General features: G+C 38.0%; 1 protein-coding gene across 9 annotated transcripts in view; it reads right to left on the reverse strand.

Moving 5' to 3' along the window:
• NFIA (nuclear factor I A) overlaps window positions 1–16,119 on the reverse strand; it is a 463,875-nt gene that overhangs the window by 282,769 nt on the left and 164,987 nt on the right. For 6 of the 9 annotated variants that reach the window (XM_039483687.1, XM_039483692.1, XM_039483688.1 and 3 more), the window contains one exon: window positions 6,858–7,389. In XM_039483687.1, coding sequence (XP_039339621.1) covers window positions 6,858–7,389 — 532 coding nt within the window. Of the gene's footprint in view, window positions 1–6,857; window positions 7,390–13,710; window positions 14,182–16,119 lie in introns of those variants that run through there. The other 3 variants (XM_039483691.1, XM_039483693.1, XM_039483689.1) reach the window with 3 other exon arrangements.

Genomic DNA, 16,119 nt, shown 5'->3' on the forward strand with positions numbered 1-16,119 from the left:
GAATAATATAGTAAACACTAGAGCTGGTCAGAAAACTCTCTGACTCCTGGCAGAACCAATCAGAATTAATTTACTTGGGCAAAACTCCCACTGAAATCAATGGCAGCTGCAGGTGCTCAGCCCTTTTGAAAATCAAGTCATTTAACTAGGTGTCCTCAATTTGTGCGTTTAACCTTCAGCACCTCAGGTCTGAACATTTGGAAAACTTGCCTGGAGAATCTGGATCAAGTCAGCCAAAGCTTCAGATTGTAAACTTTTGCGGGCAAGAACCTCATCTACCTTTATGTTCGCACCGTGCCTTATACAACAGTGCTCTGAAACTGATCATGGACTCAGGGTGCTACCATAATACAAATAACTAACTGCAAAAATTAAATGAATCAAAGGGTATCTTTGTATCTACCCGGGATTAAAACTATCCCGTTTATTTCACAAAGAACTCCATCTGCTTCAAGCTCTGTGATAAGTCACAGAGTCAACCACAGTGACTGCTATGGCAATGATTAAACAAGTGGCCCTGATTTTTCAATTTGCATATTTAATCTGTAATTATAATCCTCCAATTCATTTTAAATAATCCAGAATGGGTGCTATAGCCACAGCTGTGGCTAGCGAAGCTACGTGAGCTGGAACCCACTTGATGCAGCAGGGAGTTCTTCAGAAAGGATACTTTGGTCTGGAATTTATTCCCACCTACCCAGCTCTGAACAGGCCCAAACTGGTGATGCTTAGGACGTGCTGCGAAGAACATCTCTTTGCGAGAGCTCTGGGGAGGGTTGAGGGTGAGGGAGTTGATGGAGTTGGGTTTATTTTGCTGCTTTGAATTACTAGCTGGTTATGTTAATTTAATTTGGTTGTGTGTGTGGTTTCAGTACACTGCTGGGTGGTTATTCTGGAAAGGAATGTTCTTTTCAATAATTGTTTGAACCCACAGAGCCATGGACAGGCATCCTCTCCTTTACATTGCAACAAAAAAAATAGTCATAATAATAAATATCGGCATTTGTGAAGAATCAGAATTTCCCCTGCTTCTCTGCAGGGCTTGAAAGGCTGACATGGTGTTTTGGGTCCTCTAGAATCTGCTTTGAGGCCTCAACCAAATGAAACATTCAGCCCTGCTGTGTACAGCAGTGACCACAACAAAGATTGTGGTTTCTCCCACACTCGCCTTAAATAGATTTAAATTAATGCTATTCATCATTGGGTGGAAAAGAAGGGAAATATAAAAATGCAGTAACTGTAGACAAGTCAAAACCCAGCCAGCAGCATTGGGTAACTTTCTTACCAACACACAAACCTCACAGTTATAAATTCACTGACCTCCATTCAAAGACTTCTCCTAATTTTTCGCCCACACTATCTACTGTCTCACTCCAGATCACCTCTGCTTGTAGAATAACACATGTAAGTAATATTATTACGTTACTGACTTCAAAAATCACCTGGAAAATATTCTAGCCACATTAAAAGCATATTTAGCCACTGTTTGTTTGGTTGTTGGTGGTGAAAGGAGAAAGCTAAACCACATGGTTGAACTGCCAATGGTTTGTGATATAGCAAACAGTCACAAGTTTCGCTATAGCTAGGGTTAGAATTAACACAGCCACTTACCATCTCAGTTACAACAGCAGGGTGAAAGCAGTTGTTCCAACCTAAATCCTGCTTCTGTCAACTACTGTTTGCTCCTGCAAGGAGCAGAGACTGATTATTCCACTTTCCAAAAGAGAATTTTTTGATGGGCAAAGGTATCTTTCTACACCATAGAGAGTGTGTGTGTGTGTGTGTGTGTGTGTGTGTGTGTGTGTGTGTGTGTTATATAAAATGATGGTTGTCCAGAGATTTTAGTCTTTGTATTCCAAATCCAGTTGTGAGTACTTATGTTTTCTGCAGGCTTCTTTTCTTAATGGGAGCCTTTTATGGGCTTGAAATAATACAAGATCTGATCTTCTTTGATGGCGGAAATATGCTGAGAGCACTACATCTCATTTTACTTTTAACCCATAAATGTTTCTCTATGGCAAGAAGACCCATGAAAAACAAACATAAATATTGAGACGTTAAGAGATTTTTCTGAATATTGATGTAGCCAGGTTCCTTTGGATCTGCACATGCAGCCCAGTAATGAAGTAATGCACAAGTGAAACGTTTAAGATTGCTTTTGACATATGCTGGACTTCAACAGTCATGTATTAGAAGTCAATTTCCAACAGTCTCATAGTGAGGATATGCTTAAAATATCTCCAGATATACACATAAATTGCAGAAAGCATTACACATTGACTTCATGACAGATATGATGATATTTTGAAATGTGGCCTTTTTTTAAATCATTAAACACTATTCTAATGAGCATTTGGGATGAATCTTGGGAGGAAAAAAAAAACCCTACTGATCTTACACCTGCTCTTTAGCAGTGGGAAGTGGGTTCTCAATCTGTTAACACAACCATCTGGCCAATCTGCATATCGTGGCTATCTGTATGATGGAATGGCAATAACGTAGCCAAAATAAAAACAAAATGCATCGAAAACTAACAGTGGACTCTATCTTTTGATTTAAATTAAATAATAAATGCTGTCTCAGAGAAAACCAAGAAAGTAACCTAAGTAATTAAAAATGAGCTTTCACTACAACATAATTAAGGTAACAATATGGTGTATGTAACATGGTAAATGGCAACACTTTACACAGTAAAACACTAGACTTTTGCAGAGCAGATCTCAGGGGTTCAGGATGCTGCGACAGCTCTTTTTATGATGTACAGTACTGTTAAAACACCTTTCACATTACAGATACATACTGAACAACTGAAGCTATTAACAGGATTAATGCAGTAACAATCAATAACAATTGCACTAAAAGATGATGGCAAAAAGTGTTATGTACCTTTCTGACTTGGAACTAAAAGATACTTACACTGATATTCTGAATATATGCAAGTATATTTCCTGTATGTGCATTATTTCAATTGATACTTTATTGTAGCCTAAGTATAAATATTAAAAAGCCACCAATTACAGCATAAAATGTGTCTATTTTAAGTTTAAAGTCATGTGTACGTAGTATTACTGTACATAGCAAATTATCCACAATAGATATTTCAACGTGAAGTAAACTTTCACAGTTACACAAATACATTAGACTTCTTATTACCACCTTGGCTTCATTTTTTAATATTACTAAAATCAGAAAAATGGCTTTATTTAAATTTAAAAAATCCCAGATTTATTAAAATTTAGCATTTTTAGATGTCCGTCTTAAAGATCAAAAGATTCTGAGTGGCAAATTTCTAGCTAGCTTTAATTCTTGCCTAAAGTGGATAACGTCTGTCAAAAAATCAAGTGTTGTGTTGTTATCACTTTGTTGGCCTATAGATTACAACCTAGCTTTGTCCACTCAAGAAGTCTGTAAAAAACCTGACCTCTCGGAAAATTTAACTACTTCAGATGCGAATCTTCTCTACAATCTGATCACATTAGCAGAAGTAACTCTGAAGCAGTAAAAAACTCAAGAAAAGTTCTTGGTTGAGTGCTTACTAATGAACAGAGGTTAACTTTATCTAAAAGGTCAAATGCCTGGTGGCTAAGGTTATGACCTTAACAACTTAAATTGTGACCTTGCCACGTGCCTGGTTTATTGTAGACTCCGATACAGATCATCTGGTAAAGGACTGGTCATAAATTAGCTTTACTGTTACACTCCCACAAAGAAAACGGTTTGCCACAGTGGTTTCCAAGTTGTCATTTGATACATGTGCAGAATAAATGAAAATTAAAAAGCCAACCCAAGTTAAGGGTATGAGAATACTTTTCTTAAACAGGTTACAAACTGCAAATTGGAGCTGATGCTCTATAGGGCAATACATTTTGGGTGACCTTTTCTAATTCAGAAAACACCAACATTCCTTATTTTCTTACAAAAATGGCATGCAGCTTGTGTATTCACATACTTGAGTTTTCTTGTTTTTTATACAGTAGTTCTTAAAAGAGAATAATTCATTTCTGTAGCTGAATCTGCTTTGTCAGAAGCATTATTTAAATCTGGGCACATGTATTCTCTTATAGATGACAGTGTCTAACTAAAGAGAAAGCCTGGACTCGAAGCAATAATTATCGTACACGTTTAGATGGAAAGGAACATCTCACTGTTGAAATTATCTAGAACAAGGCATAGTGGAACAGAATTAATTAATTAATTAATTAAACAAATAAATATTAAAAAGAAGCCAGCACTATGGGTGAAAAGGCCACAATGGTTTTGGCACGTATCTTAAAGCACGTTTCAAAGTCTGTGCCTCCTGCCAATACTGGCAACTTCTCAAAACTTTTAAGGAGGTAAAAACATTGTTTAGTGTTTACAAATCTTCTGCACTATAGCAGATGCCTGTCAAATCAGCTATATGTAAGTTGACCAACCTACCTAATATTTGTGTTGGCAACTTCCTCGGCATAAATAACAGGTCTGTAAATCTCTGAAATCAAGTCTGAAATATTCTGAGACAAAGGACGCTTACTATTTTCTTTTGTCATTTTCCTGTTGCGCACACAGCATTAGCTGCCATTACTGCGGTTCTGTGAGAACCAATCACCATTGACTTGGCCAGTGTTCAGGTGTAACAAAGAATTCTGGGATACATCAGAGGAAAACAAAAAACCCAAAAGGTAGCCTTATCCACGATGCTTTCATTACGTCTTTTTAAGGCAACTACTACACTGCATGCTTCCTAAATAACAGTTTACAACCATTTTGTCCCACCTTATGATTAGATTTACTAACATCCTAGCACAAACTACTGCAACAGCAGTGTCATGCAATATATACAATCAGTAAGCAATAGGTAAAATATTAAATTGTATAGTTAGAGTGAGAGGTTTACAGTTTAAAAGAGGCTATAAATGTAAATAAAGATTAAGTCTAATGTTTAAGTTCCTGTGGCAAAGGTTTAGTCCAAAGAACAGTAAGTGCAACTGCGGTCTGTTTGTTACCACTGTCATATTGATAAGATGGTATAAGATGGTATGCTGCTAATCAAAATATTATTAGACTCTTTACATATCTAATGTGTGACTTCCATAACAGAAAAAAAACGATCACTTTAGGCCTCCTTATATTACATATGTACTTAGTTTAGCTGCTTGTCTCTCTCTGACTCTCAACCATATTTTATCTAGACATATACGGAATGACGGACAAAAACGATAATGTGTATCCAAGTTTTTAAGGTAGGAGGTCACTGGGTTCTGCTGACAATTCCCAGTGCTTTTCAGAAGCCTGCATTTAATTCATGAAACATAACACTAACTAAACAACACTAGTGCTAAACGTAAGTCTGCAGGAATTGGTCATTCCCATTTCATCATACCATGTAGTAAATAAATCACTCTTCCTGTAATATTTGCCTACATCTTCTTCCCCAGCAATGCGAAGCGCGATTGATCAAATCACATCTAATTACAAAGTTTCACAGCTTAACTAAGTAAAATATCACAATGTTAGCCAAAGGTTCCTTCTAACCATAGTGTATATCAATAAAATTACTGAAGTGATACTATGTATCACAATGAATATTGATTTTATTGCAGGCAACTTTCGGATAGTCTGCAGTTTATGTATCACTCCAAAAGAATGCTAGATAATAGATGTATTCTTTTCTTTTAGCAAGATTTATATTATTATTGTTATTATTATATATTTATTAAGTTTCTAATGATAAGAGTCCACTGACTTCTCTTTGTTTCCCCTCATTTTCAACTCCCTCCAACTCCCTGGCTTAAATTACTACTGTGAATGAAATCAAGCAAAACTAGTACATATATATGAAAAGTCAACAAGCTCCAAAAACTTGGGCCTAACATTTCATACACAGCAACTTTGTCAGAAACAAAATGATTGAAAAGAAATGCTACTGCATGTTATTTATCCAGTTGACCTATTAGGAAGCCTCTGAATATACTAATATTCACAGGCAGAGTGTGGTTCGCATTGGAGTCACAGACAAGATTGCGAATTTCATGACGTGTAAAAGCATTTCCGCTCTCCTGAATGCAGTATTGTTAAATAAGCCATCAGTTCTTAGTATCAGTCAGATTCTAAGTGTATTCATTTATTGTGTGCTAGTTACATTTTTAACACTGACCTTACTTTCCCCATTTGATACCAACGGCCTTTATTTTAGCCACAATCCACACTGCACTGTTATTACATATTTGTATGATTTCTTTGCTTTTCTCTCTGGGACCAATCCTGCAAGGTGCTCAGCACCTTCACCTATCACCCATGTCAATATGAGCTGAAGGCACTCACCGGGTCTTGTATTGGGCCTGACCACCATTGGGCTTTTGACACTTCTGTTTCCCTGAATTTATTTTTACACGACACAACACACATACAAAGCCAGTTTAAAAAAAGGTTCAGCTACCTTCTTTCTCTTACCAGTATTAAAATAAGGTCCATTTTAAACAGGCCACTACATAGTTCTAAAAGACAGCCTTTAACATTTCCTGTGCTAATATTAATGTCGGCCACTTCTGAAAGCAGTTTAGATGTGCCAAAGATTTGATTGCTGTTAGTATTGGAAAACCAACATAACTTGACACTACTACTTCTTAAAGGCAACAGAAAGTGTGTGAACACCTGTCCATTCACAACCAGATTATATTGGTGTACATTCTCTTACTCGTCAGGCCTGCAACTGGCGTTAAAACCATGCTGCCAACCACATTTACATGGCACATATTCTCCCAAGTTCAAACACTGACTCATACGGTCTCTGACTGGTCATAACACTCAGCTCGGATGGTATAGCAGAGGACTGTAGATATACAGAAAGTTGGACAACTTTGCATAAATGCACTTACCTGCTGCGTGCACAAAGTATGCCAAATATAAATCGAGTTCCTTAACAGAAACTCCTATATGATGTGGCTGTACGCACAGCCCTGGGTTAGAGCACTGTGGGGACTTTACAAGGCGTTCGCCATCAGTACTTTCAAGCGGAATACCTTTAAATAAAATCACCATAACAAGGTCCAACCTCCAGACCTTATCTGCCTGGCGTAGGCAGTCAATTCTTCTCATCTTGCCCTTCTGGTCTGGATTGGAAAGAACACAACAAGGAGGCTTTTTTCCTGTGACTGTGAGAACAAAATCCTCTCGGTACTCAGGCCTGATATCTTTCCGGAGCTTTGCCAGAAGTCTGGATGCCCATTTTTGTTTGACTTCAGGTTTTTCGCTCAGCAATTCGTCCTTCACTGCTCTCTCTTCCTCTTTTGACATACGTTTTTCATGTTTTTTGAAGTATTTTCGTTTTCGGGCTTGCAGGTTGAACCACGTGTATGCAAATGCTCGGACGTGAGGCAGAAGTGCTTCAATGAATGGATGAAATTCATCCTAGGAAAATGATAAAGAATTATACTGATGTCATGAAAACACAAACAAATCAGTCACAGAGTTCAAAACATCTCCTTAAAATACTATTTTAACACATGAGAAATTAATATCCGCTAGAAGTAAGAATTAAGGAATGACAATGTGTATATACTGCACAGTGCAGAAAACACAAGCACCTTTGTAATCTCACACACATATTAACACATATATTGTATATATGTATTCAGATGCCCCCCCCCAGGTTACACAAATCTGCACTTATGGAAAAAGTTCAGTAAGCTAGAAATAGGCGGGTTTTTTGTTGTTATTTTTGCATAATGGTGAGGAATACATTTCCGACTTACGCAAAATTTGAGTTACACAAGGCGTTCCGCAAAAGAAAGCTTATGTAAGTCAGGGAGCATCTGTATACACACTCACACACATACTATATCTATAGATATACATATCTATATATAAACCCTTTCTCAATATTACATCAGCCTAAAGAATATGACACTGCTATCACAGAGGGTAGAGAACAACTAAAATACACATAAGTGTGAGGAAGATTCTTTAACTATTAGACTCAGTCCTAAAACTTAAAATCATTAAAAAATAAAATAAAAGTTTAAAAATACATGAGTGTAGTGACCTTAATCCATTTTCAAAGAATGCATATCTCACTTTGCTCTCTCCCTGACCCCACTTGCTTGTGGTGTAGCCAGCATATGCCCGCCAATTTGGCAAATTCTAAACATTTGGATGCCAATCAATGTTTGTATGGGGAAGTCTGAAATACAGCAAAACTTTCCCTAAGACATATTTGGAAATGGCAATCTGCAGTGTAATAAAATTTCAATATAAGTGATTTTATAATACAATACAAGGTGCTTCTAATCTCTGTCTACCGTACCACTAGAAACTGTAAATAATGTAACCAGTTTGCAAATTTCTCCAGCATGCCTAACAGTAAAAAGTATTAAAAACTTAAACTCTACCCTTATAATTTAAAAAAAAAACCTGTTTGGTTTATATGTAGCCTACCAAAAATAATAAATCTGATATTGTGCCATGGATACAAGACAAGTTCTGACGGCCTTCTATTTAAAAAAAAAAGAGAGAGAGGGAAGCTTCTATGTAAGTATTAAGGCACAAAATCTTAGCATTGCCACAGTGATCCACACTCAAAAAATGATTTGTTTTTGTTAATACATTTTGTTTTATTTTTGTTAATATATTATAAAAGAATTTACCACATTTATAATACTTTTCTCCACCTGAAAACATCGCTTGCCTTCAGTCATAATATTTTAAGTTCACTCATCTTACTTGAGACAGAAATAATCAGTATTAAAAAGTTTCTTGAACTTGAATAAATATGTTGCAAGAAAGATCCCTGTATTCAACTTTTTAAATAAATAAATATACCTAAAAAGTACTACATAAATCAGACAGGGAGATCAAAACATATTATAATTCATTATATTCTGCTTGTTATGTTTCTCTACGTAATACTGTTACAGGATGTTACACTATCTATAGAAAAGCACGTACACTTTAAGGACTCAGTTCTGCAAACATGTATGCAAGGGACTAATTTCACTCATGAGGTCGATAGGACTGTTCCCCTGAATGAAGTTACTCCCATTTGCAGGATTGGGCCCTGCGGGGCAAAAAAAAAAAAACCCACCATGAAACTGCACAAAACTTCCTACAGCATGTTAAACTCTTAATTTATGTCCATTCTTGCAAGGTAACAGTTTTTTGTTTTTTCAGCTTAACTGAATTTCTTCTTTTACATTCACATGTAGAGTATGTCACGTATCAAAATCATTTCATAACCTTTAAAATAACATTGTTAAAATATACTTATGCTACAGCTCCAATGGCTTTTTTTGTTTTTTTAAATAGGCTTTGCTGCTCAAACAAATATAGGCAAAACCGAGAAATCAGTGATAGGAACATTCTATTAGCAAAATCCTGTTACAATTCAAGACCTTGTATTAGCTTTCTAAATAGCTTAATTGCATGTATTCTCTGTGGTTCCTAAAATGTAAATATTAAAATCAATAAACAACATTAGATCATTTATATCAGAAAAAAAAGGAGATTGTTAGAAACTACAGAAAATGAAAGAGAGATATTTCAATGCAGCACGACAGTGCAGGAGTCATTACAAATATGAATGATTACTAAAATATAATATGTAAAAATACAAAAACTTTGGTGAGTGACACTTTCCCCCTCCCCTCCGGTTGGAGAAGATCCTGGTTTCAAATTTCAATAAAGTAAAAAAAAAAAAAATTGCTGCTAGCTTTCGGCCAGTAGATTCAAAAAGTAAGAGAAGGCAGCAAACATAACGTGTAGCTGCACTTTTGCAAATGAAAAATCGCTTTAGAAGAAAAAACGGTAAAAGCTGCAGTTCACCAGAAGCTATTCAAAATAATAAAAACACACTTCTGATCCTTAAATGTTCTCTCCCGTTCCCCCTTTTAGAAGAGCCGATAGTGCAAAAAGGCCTCCTGCAAAGTCAAAGTTTATCTGCTAAGGTATACACACAATTCGCTGAAAAGACCTACGTTGAAATGGAGGATTGTTTTAAGCACTAATAAATTCTAAATACATCTTGGTTTATCCAGAAATATTTAACTTTCAGCTTTCAACAGCACTTCTTATTGACTGATCCCATATGCTCAAGACTTTTTTGGACCTAGGCTAGATACTATCTAAAATACAGTTCCTTTAATCTGTCTTAAAGATGAGCTACAGAGAACCTGAAAGGGGGGTGGGGGAAAAGGAACAGGACAGGGATGGCTTTAAAAAAGCTCAGAACCATTATATGGCCTAAAGACCAGGATATAATTTTAAGCAGTAATTAGTCTGTATTAAACTGCTACATTGCTACACCATATATATATATACACATAACATAATCACATAAACAGTCTAATGTGATTTTTCAAAATGAGGTCCTAAACAAAAAGGTTAATTCAAGAACAGAAGACTTGACAGACTATCTCATCCAGCATTTCGAACTGTCTTCATAAACATATTCCCCTGTAAAATCAACCTACCTAAATCTCAGTGACATGGTATTAGCAAAATATGAGCAGGGATAAAGGAATCAACTACTAATCAAACCAAATTTGATCTTTTATTCTACATAATAAAGTTATTTGTTTCAGTGTTATAATACCAAACAACTTTCTGAAATGTAGCAATGCAAGAGCGAGTATTCATATATGTGCAGGTCTGATCACATGATCACGGCAAAATATAAAAATTTAAAGAAAATAAGATTATTTTTGCCTTTTCTCAGGTTAAGTTAAAAAATATTTCAAAAGTTTAGTTTAAAGGCACTGTTATCTCCTTTAACAATTAAAGATTACTCTAAAAAATAAAAGGCACCACTAATGTGTTTAATACATTTTTTTTTTAAAAGACAGTGATAAACAGTAAGCTTTATCATAAAAGTTTCTCAGTTTGTCAATATAGTGCTTCAAAGCGCATTCTGCATCTAAAAGGTGGGCCTTAGAACTATATGTATATAAAAATGCTCACATATTCTTAAAAAAAAACTGTAAAATTTACTGACAAAAAAAACCCTTACAATCCAGATCAGAGTTAAAAAAATAATGTAATGCTTTAGAGTAATTGTTTTACACAACATATTTGTGTGGCTGTGTTTGAAAATACGTCAGATATAGCAAGGGTAAAATCTCTAAAACCCATGTTCCTAGAAATGTTTGGCCATAAATCTATAAAGAGAGGTACATGTGTGCCCAAAATATTTTCTGGATATGCAGCAGGGAAGTGAAACAAATACTGTGTATATTTTCCTTATAGATGATTCAAATCTCTGTCAGGTACATATAGTCATGTCATTTCAGTTGCGTTTCTTGGACTAATGTGCTTTATGACCATTTTTTAAAAATCCACTTTCTAATGTTTTCAACCTCTAAAACTCTAATGTTTCACCAAAACTTTAAAAAGCATTTATTTCAAAACTTGTATAAATAAAAGGCTTACGTTAATTCTGATATGAAATATATAAAACTACTTACGCCCTTATTAATGATTTTGCGTTATGTTTTCTACGTAAAATGACAGAACCACATAACTGTTCCACTCTCAATGTGGAGTTTTAAAAGAGGGCTTTTGAATCCCTAAACTACTTTTCCAAATGTGCAACAAGAATGCAAGAATTCTAGAACAGAATGATACAGTATTCAACATTTTAAAATATCCCAAATTTGTCTTAAGTCTTCTTAACATCCCACTGGGCCTACTAAAACAGGATTACGTGTGTGCAGTTTGAAAGGATAATAGTATATGGCTGCTTCTCTGAAAGTTATGTTATTACCAATCAGCCAGAACATGAAACAACAGACAGTAGGTATTTCCAGTTGCATTAATAAACTAGCAGAAATCTGACCAGAAAGGTACAGCGTTTGAAACACCCCCCTCCCACCCCTGCATTTCACTACAGCTCACAAGCCCATTCACTATATCTACCTTCTGCCTATAATAAACTATAAGATTACTACCATAGTGAAGTTCCAACCTGTAGTCACTTTGGATACTATAACCACAAATTCATTGATTTATGGAAGGAAAAAAAATAAAACTTTTAAAGCTATTCAGGCTACTTCTAAAAGCTATCCATTCCCATTATTAGAGTCAATTATTCTCCAGCAATGACTCTCTCTCTCTCTATATATACATATATAAACATAAAATTATAGGAATAATGCTCTCATATAGGAGGAAATAATCTCTGGTGTGAGTCCGCCACAAAGTATTTCCTAGTTCAAACGATTATCTCCTGCTAATTGAAGGTATACAATTTAATGTCTGCAATAACCTGGATTAAAAGGGACGGAAGACGGTACTTAATTGGAACTAAATAGAAACTATCATCCTTATGAATAACAGTCAGACTAGAAGACATCTAAATCCCAGACAGGATTACAGAGCTATATGGAGGGGAGGGGAAGTTTTGGAGAGAAGAAAAATCACATCTCAGTTCAGCTTTATGCCTTTTAATAGTGAAAATAAATATGAAAAATGCCAGCACCGGATCTGAAGCAGCAAAAGCGCAATCCTTTGCCTGAGGAGGTATACAGGGAGGGAGAGGAGGCTGGGAAGAAAAGTTGCCCAAAGTCCTTAAGCAGTTAAGTGTAGCTGGAGCAGCAGGAGCTAGAGCAGCAGCTGTGAAAGGAAGAGACCGTCCGGAATGGAGGGCTGGGCGTCTGCACACAAGCTTAACTCCACAGATCCAGGGTAATGCAATGGGGAGGGAGGGAGTATGTAGAGGGGAAAAGGCATTTGAAATAATAATGTTAAAAAATAACACAGAGGCAACTTTGCTGCCCTAAGGGCTCGAGCAACTTTGTGAAAAACACTGACTGAACTTGCAATCCAAACTTCCCCCACTCCCCAAACATCCAGGCAAATGTGACACCGGGAAAGTGACAACGCGCGTCAAAGTGGTACATTTCCAGGGAGCAAGACAGAGCTAGACGTTCTTGACCATCAGAGGCTGCATCTACAGATCTGTCCATGGGGTACAACGTATAGAGCTGCAGATCTCTGCACGGCTGCAGTGTACTTACAGAGATATAGATCTGTGCACGAGAGTACAATGTATGTACAGCTGTAGATCTATCCAGTGCGTGCAGCTATACGTCTCTGCATGGGTGCAATGTGTATTTTATATATGTTGGGCTATAGATCAGGGCAATGTAGATAGCTGCAGATCTATGCGTAGGTGCAATATATATATAGCTAGGTCCAGGCATGGGTAATGTACAGAGAGACTCATAGGCAAACCTTAACCGCATCTACGAACCATACCCTTACAAACAAAAAGTGTGGACTTTAGGGAGGGAAATCAACGCAGACTATGCAATACCTTACGTCTTAAAATAGAAAATGCAGCAGCTTTTAATGCTACATTAAAAAAATAACCCTAAGCACATCTATGTTTTCATGCATTACTCGCATCGGAAGCACAAACAGTGAGTATTGATTGCAGATGACCAAGCATGTCATGGGCTGCAACCCTGCTAAACACGTGCAGGTCGCCCCCCCCCCCCAAAAAAAAACTGCATAGGAGCAGAAAAACCCCACCACCAATATTAATTAAACCATTAATAAGTAGGCGCCATTAGCCATGTGCCTACACAAATGGCCGTGCAAGAAGAGGAATGCAACCTAATGGAAACAAAGTTACTTTCTTAAAGCTGTATTTCTCCCCCCGTACTACCCCCCCCCCCAACGCATACACACGCACCACCCAGCAAAACCAGCCCCAAATGCATCCAAACAGCTGCTTACCTGGGTGAGACAGAGAGGAGAATACATGACTGCTGTGGGGGGTTTTGTGGTTTGGAGGTGTGTGTGTGTGAGAGAGAGAGTGAGAGAGAGAGAGAGAGAAAGGGAGAGAGAGAGGAAAAGAGAGAGAGAGAGGGAGAGAGAAAGAGGGGGGGGAGAACCTAGCCTGCTTCTTGCTTTCACATTTCCAACTCTGCTAAACTGCAGCGAGCGCTGAGCAGCTCCATGAGCTGAACTTTAACCCCGCCTAGACTTTCCCTACACTACACACTATACATGTCTACTGTAGCCAGGCGTTAAAGGCATAGCACACACTTCCCACCCGCCCCCAGCTTCCAGGCTCCCCGGGAACCTGCCCGCGCGCCTCCTGCTCCTGCTCCTGCTCCGCTCTGCACCGCACCAAGAGCAGCCGCAGCTCGCTCGCTGCCTTGCCCGGGGGAGGGAGGGGAGGGGAGAGGGGCTGCAGTGCTGTGCTCGGCCAGCCCTCCCTATCCCCGATCCCCGCTCTCAGTGCATTACTGGGTAACGCAGTCAGGAGCAGGACTCACGGGCGGCTATAGGCTACAGGATGTGCTTCAGCAAACAAAACTACTTTTCCACAGTGCTAGCCCCTCACCCCACCCCCACCGCCTCCCTTGCTCCGTGCATCGCCTAAGGAACTTCACCGATACAGGCTACCGATTGTAGAGCCTCTAGATTGCGTCTGTAGCTCCACAGATGCAAAAGTCTGGGAACATTTGTGGGGTGGCTGCTCGCTGCACGCTCCTCTGAAGAGTGGGATCTATTTAATTACGCATTGTAAACTCAAAACTTTTTTTTTTGCAGGCATCGTGTTCATTAGCGGAGGTCTTGACGTTTTTTTTTTTTTACACGTGGAATTTTCACAGATTAGCTTTTTTCCCTGCACTGTTGAGACTAAGGAATTATAACCCTGGAGTGGGTACAGTCCACTAGGTTTTGAGTGGTGGTGGGTTTTTTTTTTAAGATCTACACACCTTAATACAGGACCATAAATATTTTACCAACTGGAATGTCTTTTAAAGTTAAGTCCCTTGGGGGGGAGGAATACATTTGTTCAAAACTTTCAAATATCTCTAATACTTGGCATGTGATTGTCATTTTAAATAAATCACTGGATGGTAAGGGATGCCTATTTTACTAAAAATGCACAACCTGTGCTCTGCATTTACCCTGCTCTCCCCCTCCCCAAGTAGAAGTAAAGCACTTCAAATAGAACCGAGCCTCTAGCCACTTATTTCGGCTATAACGTACTGTTTTGGCACAAGGAAGGGTTTGGTTTTGGGGTTTGGAAAGGTTCCAGTCAGCTAGCTTTTCTCTTTTATTGAGTCTTATATTTTCTCTCCGGTCTAACATCAATATATCTCCTGGATGGAGTACTCCCTCCTCTTCCTCTTCCCAATGAGCTGCATGCAGCCTGCAGACACTTACATATCCACAACCATTCATAACACCACCAGCACCCCCCAAGGAAAGGAGACGCCACAAGACACACCGCATGCAGCGTGCAAAGCTTCTCATGTGGATGGGAGATGTAGGTACTGTATTTCAAACTGTAAAGCCTTTTCACAACAAGTTCAGGAGTGTTAATCCCTGTGCCCATTGCTGTTCAAAGAAAAGGCTCTGTCAAAAAAACTGGTGTAAGAAAAGTAACAAAAAATCCTCTCTCTCCAACTGGAGACTTTTTCATTGCTGTTCCCTCGCTAGTACGTCACTAAATTTGCTGACTGAAAAGAGATTCTTGGTATTTACCAGGGCAATGTTTGATGGAAGTTCTCTACAAGCTTTTCTTTAACTTGAGATGTCCTGAACTAACTGAAAAATGAGCTGTTTTCACTCAGTGCTTTCCTTTGATAAAAAAGTGGTCTGTAACTGTTAGTCAAATAATGACAAGAAACACTTTCAGCTAAATATTTGCTGCTATATATCACTTCATTGCTCTCCAAGTTTCCTCGATAGAAGTTTCTGGCTGACAGCAAGACCTGTACCTGAGGCACAGAGAGCAGATATTGACCAAAGCATGCCTTAAAAAGAAAAAGAGAAAAAAAGTCTTCTATAACTTATAACAACTTTCTTTTGTTGCTATAATGTTTACATTTGCCTCTATTTAGAGCCCTGCGATACAAAAGAGGATACTTTTTAGTGATACACAGTAAGATCTAATTATAAAAAAATTAAAAATAAAGTGAGTCACTGGAGGTAGCTTCCATTCTGGGCCCCGATCCTGCATTCCCTGTCCGACCCAAATACAAGCTAACGTGAAGTTCCATGAACTCCACGGGCATCCTAGGTGCGCGCGGAATACGGGATCGGGCCCCTAGCAGTCCTTTCGGTGCAGCAGGCAGCCCTGCTCCACGATTTCCAGCTTTTTGTGGTTAGCAATATTATCTTAAG

This window comes from Mauremys reevesii, linkage group 8, assembly GCF_016161935.1.
Source record: "Mauremys reevesii isolate NIE-2019 linkage group 8, ASM1616193v1, whole genome shotgun sequence".
NCBI classification, from domain to species: domain Eukaryota; kingdom Metazoa; phylum Chordata; order Testudines; family Geoemydidae; genus Mauremys; species Mauremys reevesii.